A 6005-nucleotide genomic window follows, 5' to 3' on the forward strand; every position below is an offset into this window, starting at 1 on the left:
AGAGCATCCATTGCTGAGACACTGATGCAATGCTACATTTCTACAAACCTGATGAAGAAACAAACTCATCCTGATCTCATTCACTCACAGGATTCATTATAAACAATGTGCTTTATAAACGGCAAGCCTAAAACTATTTTATTTAAAGGAAAACTCGGGGAAACGCACAAGTAAACTTCCAAAAGCTTTGCATGCTTGATTTTAATTGCATTATACAAGTCGCTTTGAATTATAACTCACAGCATGTTATAGATGATGAAAAAGCAACTTATACTCCGGAAAATGTTGTAATAATATCATTTCAGTTAGTTGTCTTAAAAAGATAATTTACTCAAGTTGTTTCAAACCTGTATGAATTTCTTTCTTCTGTTGAGCACAAAAAGAAGATATTTGGAAGAATGTTGGAAACCAAACAGTTGAGGGTAGCCATCCACTTACATAGTGTTTTTTTTCCATACTATGGAAGTCAGTGGAGACCATCAACTGTTTGGTTCTTCAAAATATCTCCTTCTGAAGAAAGAAACTCGTGGAGGTTTGAGGATGAGTGATGTCAGAATGTGCGTTTTTGGGTGCACTGTGTCTTTAATGGCTATGATGAGTCGTGTGTTGATGTTTTCTGTGTGTTTCTCTGCTCACAGGTGGGAGTTTACCCAAACCGCAGGTGAAGACGGCCTCGCTGGGTCAGGCTGGGAAGGCCCGCTCTCCGAAGAAACATGCTAGCGACATGCTAGCAACATGCTAATCATGCCAGCAATATGCTAGTGACAGGCCAATCATGCTAAAAACCTGCTAATCATGCTAGAAACAGGTTATCAACATCTATCTAATCTAAATTTTCAAACTTCAGGCTTTTACTACTGCTTTAAACTTTCAGGCTAGGCTTTCTCAAGCCAACCTAAAGTTTGTCTTGACAAACTTTTTTATCTAGTTATTATTATTATTATTATTTGGCTGTGTTAATGCAAACCAGTGTTATTTTAGTATCAATGAGATACTACTATAGTTTTTGTTAATGTTTTGAATTTCATTTTATTTTTATATTTTTTGTTTTCATGTTAATTTTAGTTAAAGTTTTTACTCATTTTGTTTTGTGTTTTTGTCATTATTATTAGTTTTTGTTGTTTTAAATTTGTCTATATAGTGTTTCTTAATTTTTTATTTAGTTTGCTATATTTTAGTACATTGTTAAACTAAATGAAAATAAGAAATGAAACTAGCCGAAATAAAATGTTTAACGTTTTTTTTGTTTTGTTTTTTTAAACATTTATTTTATTTCAAGTAACAAAACTGTTTTTTGTGGTTTTAGTTTAACTATAATAATGCAAACGGCATAAATTGTCAAAATGTGTATTTTTATTGGAATTTTAAAATTTCACCCTCATTTCCTTTCACAATCACAATCTATTTTACACTAAAAAATTGTTAAACTCAGGACCCTCAAGACAAAAATGATTAATATTGTTTCTAATCATTGACTTAATAATCCATTGACTGTAATTATCCAAAAAAATAAATAAAAATAAAAAACCTGATTAGCATTTAGTATATGGAAAATAGCATATTTTTTCATACTTATTATGTAAACAAACTAAAGGCTTTAAAGGCTTAAAATTGTGAAAATTGATTAATTTTTGGTAGTTATGATTATGATTGATATTGGTAAAAAAGATCAATGTGAGTGAAAATGAAAAATATAATAATATATAATATTTTTATGACCATTTATTGTCACTTTTGTTTTCTAAGGACCTCTGTGTAACTTTTTTAATTGATGTACAAGGGTTAATGCATCAGAAGTCTTACTTCAGCATTGCAAATTAAGGATGCTTAAGGAGCTTAGATGAGTTCTACATTAACAGTCAACAATAATTCTGCTCTCTAATCACTGCCACTGATAAAGCAGAAGAGCTTTTGGGGTTTTCTGACTCAAAGCGTCCGTTCCTGGAGCAGGTGCCACCAATTTCTGCAGTTAAATTGCACTGCTAATGCTGAGCGCAGGTCTCTCATTAAGGTGGAGGAATGTAAGAGATTCTGGAAGCTTGTTATCGGCATCCATCATCACAGTCCGTCGGTTCCCACATCTTTAGAGAGAAAACTCACGGATGAGCAGGGATGCAATCAGCCCATCCATCTGTCCCGTCTCTCTCTCTCTCTCTCTCTCTCTCTCTCTCTCTCTCTCTCTCTCTGTCAGTCTGTGTCTCTCTCTCGTCTTCCTCCCTCTCTCTCTCTCTCTCTCTCTCTCATAAGTACACTACACCGAAGTTCCTCAGGTCTGCCAGTGCAGCTCTGGATGGAGATCTGGATTTGACTCCTTTAACTACATTCATTTTTCCACTTGATTTTGTGGCATTGAGGGTCGGCGGGATCAGGCTGTTCCTGGTGCTGAAAATAATGAAAATAATTTGTAACTACCTTGTTTTCTTGATAGTTGCACAAAGTGGAAATTGCATTGTTGAGAGAGAACAAAAAACACACATAAGTCGCATTGGCATATAAAGGAGTAGTTCACTCAAAAAAATGAGAATGTGCTGTAAATGTTCTCAGCCTCAGGTCATCCAAGATTAGGATGAGTTTGTTTCTTCATCAGATTTGGAGAAATGGCTTCCTCCGGAGAAAAAGTGCATCTGCTGTTGTCTCTCACATCAAAATCCAGCCACATATGTGTTTAGAGCTGTTTAAACGCTGCTTGATCTGTGCAGATTTCTCTCCTGATTCAGACCAGAACACTTTTTCACTGGAGGAAGAGTTATTATGGATTATGGACTCAATGTATTTTAGTTAGAAGCGTCTTAATGCTGGATTAGTTCACACACACACACACTCACACACACACACACACCAATCCAGATCTCCTCATCAAACACTCGCTTCAGTCTCTCAGAGCACTTTGGACTCGGCGGGGAGTCGCTTTAAATCTCGGCCGTAAGCTGAACGCTTAATAACTGATGAGAATTATTTCCATAAAACCTCAAGCAACAATTTGGCTCGTTTTCGTTCTCTAAAAAAAGAATGATTGATGCTTCTGTGATTCAAAAACCTATCCTGGTTTTTCCTCTGCTTTATCGGGTGTAGTTATTAATATTTTGTGAAGATTTGCAGATGAGAGCGCAGACAGTGTTCAACTATTGATGTCACAATAACAAGAGAACGTGGGAAGTTTGTACTCGGGGTTTGATTTGGCCTCAGACGACTCGCTTTTCTAGTTTATGAGCGAGAGATGGAAAGGTCAGGAGACTCTGTCCATCCAACACGGATCTGTGTAATTGGAATGGCCTTTACTCGTCAGAGATGAAGCAGATAAACAAACTGACAGTGATCGGACACTTCAGCGCAGCCCGAGTGAGAGAGTTTACCGGTAATACCGCGGTAGATATATTTATGCAAGAGACAGTTACACGATTGACACATTACAAATGCATTTCCTGATTTTATTAAAGCAGGGATTCACAGACTTTGTTATCAGCCAAACCAAAGGCTTTTGAACTAAATTATTGAATAATTGAATTCAGAATTTTAAATAAAAAATAATTTGAAGTTAATATTTCCATAATCTTAGACATTTGCATGTTCATGGTAGTTTTGAGTTTAATTTTAAAGTTTTAGAAATGTTGTGTTTTTGTAATTTTAATTAGGTTTTATATATATATGTGTGTGTGTGTGTGTGTGAGAGAGTGCGCGAGTGCGTGCGTGCACGCGCGTGTGTGTGAGTGTGAGTGTGAGTGTGAGTGTGTGTGTGTGTGTGTGTGTGTGTGAGAGAGAGAGTGTGTGTGTGTGTGAGAGAGTGCGTGCGCGCGTGAGTGTGTGTGTGTGCGTGTGCGTGAGTGAGTGTGTGTGTGAGTGCGTGTGTGTGTATGTATGTATATATAGACATTTTTTAATAATAATAATATAATACAAACGAAAAACACACAACAAAATTACTAAAACTATCTAAAATGAAAATAAAATTAAATATAAAAATAAAAAATATAACAGTATATTAATGATATCAAAATATCTCAAGCATCAGTAAATATAAGGACAGGATATGGATTATAAAATATCACATCCTCATATATTTTGAATGTCCTCAGATGAATAAATGATGAATTGTGCACAACTACAGTAGAAATGAGAACTGGTGCTAACACACAACAAAATTACTAAAACTATCTAAAATTAAAATAAAATTAAATATAAAAATAAAAACTATAACAGTATATTAATGATATCAAAATATCTCAAGCATCAGTAAATATAAGGACAGGATATGGATTATAAAATATCACATCCTCATATATTTTGAATGTCCTCAGATGAATAAATGATGAATTGTGCACAACTACAGTAGAAATGAGAACTGGTGCTCTTCAGTCTGTAGTTCCACGTGAGTGTTGCATGTGTGTAAAATCAGATATTGGTCTGTCAGAGCGTTTAAAGCAACCATTCTCTTCCTGACGAGTGTTTCTGGACTCGTGACGATAGATCAGCTAACAGCACTTCGACTGATGCTTGAGTGTTTTCACACGGATGTCTGATGTTATAGATGGAGCTCAAAACATCAGGAACAGCGCTGGGATATGCATGCAATAGCCTCACTAACTGTTTGCATGGATCCTCTCAATATCACAGTGACCTTTCCCAAACCAGGTTAAAGTTTCTTCTGCTCTTGTGCTCCGCAGGTGTACGAGCAGGACGATCTGAGCGAGCAGATGGCCAGTCTGGAAGGTCTGATGAAGCAGCTCAATGCCATCACGGGTTCGGCTTTTTAACGCAGACGCAGAGGACTCTCTCTGACTCACCTGAAGCCCTCAAACGGGATTATAAAGGGAAAATGACTCCGAACCGAATCTCCGCGATGGAGAAGAAGCGTCTCTTTTCTAACACTGTCTGAGATTTTATACTGGTTTACGTACGATCTGAACGCAGATCCATCAGGAGGAAGACTGTGAGGATTCCTGAGCTTCATCTACTGACGGAAACCTTTCCCATGGGATTATTAGCGATTCATCTCAAACACGACCGAGTTGGCAAAATACACATTTTCACTGACATCTTGGCAATCTATTGCTGCCAAAATCCCTTGAATACACTTCACTGGGGAACTGTATGTTCACACTAGAAAGCGGTCGGATGAAGCCGAGAAGATCGGATCATTTTGCTCACGCAGCACTGATTTTTGTTGTTGATTGTTTGCTGTGTCTCTTTGTGAATCTCATATTGGTTTATTATTTGACCGTAGAGGAACTGTAAACCCCTGCAGTGTGCTCTTGAGTTCACTTTATGCATTTCATCTCCATCCAGGGATAAATGAACCACTTGTGCTGCCAAAAATGATTTTCTTCCTCAGTATTTTTGCCTTGTTTTCCGGTAACAATATCTAAATGTTCTTAAATCAAGATGCATTTTCTTGAGAAGCCAAATGGCATCAGATATCAAGTCTTCTTTTCTGATAAAGGTATAAAAATGAAGTAAGTTTACTCTTAAAACTTGAAAAAAAGGGGGAAAAAACGTGTTTATTTTTCTGAACCCGTCGGCAGATATTTTTTCTTGTTTTAAGCATTTTTTTTTTTTTTTTTTTAGAAAATTAGACTTTTGTTTCTTCAGTAAATGTCCCATGCACCAAAAAAAAAAAAGAACATTTTTCAGTATATTTTAAAATATACAAAAATAGGCCAAAAAGTATATTTGCTAAAAATGTGTTTTAAAATATATTTACTGTATGTAAATAGATTTTTTGGTGTATTTTTGAAAATATATTTTAAATATATTTTTTAAAAGCATAAAAATTAGTTTGGCCCTTCATATATTTTCAATCATAGAAAATGCATTCACATTTCACACTTAAAATGATTTGTTGTCTATAACACATGTGAACATTTGATCAAAAAATATAGCTACTGTAAGATTCTAAATGTATCTTCTTGCCCCTGAAATACATTCTGAAATATATATTTGGTATATGAAGGTTGAATATAAATATATTTTCAATATTTTCTTTATTGTTTACAAAATATATTTTGGCC

General features: G+C 35.5%; 1 protein-coding gene across 1 annotated transcript in view; it reads left to right on the plus strand.

The window, feature by feature from the left end:
* The window catches only part of dcc (DCC netrin 1 receptor), a 199002-nt gene extending 193699 nt beyond the window's left edge, over positions 1-5303 (plus strand). Inside the window, 4 exon segments of the mRNA XM_016524048.1 lie at positions 639-726; positions 2065-2106; positions 2620-2629; positions 4662-5303. Of these exon segments, the coding sequence (XP_016379534.1) occupies positions 639-726; positions 2065-2106; positions 2620-2629; positions 4662-4751 (230 nt within the window). The 3' untranslated portion in view covers positions 4752-5303.
* The last annotated feature ends 702 nt before the right edge of the window (positions 5304-6005 follow it).

Source organism: Sinocyclocheilus rhinocerous, unplaced genomic scaffold (genome assembly GCF_001515625.1).
Source record: "Sinocyclocheilus rhinocerous isolate Xijiao unplaced genomic scaffold, SAMN03320098_v1.1 scaffold991, whole genome shotgun sequence".
Taxonomy (NCBI): domain Eukaryota; kingdom Metazoa; phylum Chordata; class Actinopteri; order Cypriniformes; family Cyprinidae; genus Sinocyclocheilus; species Sinocyclocheilus rhinocerous.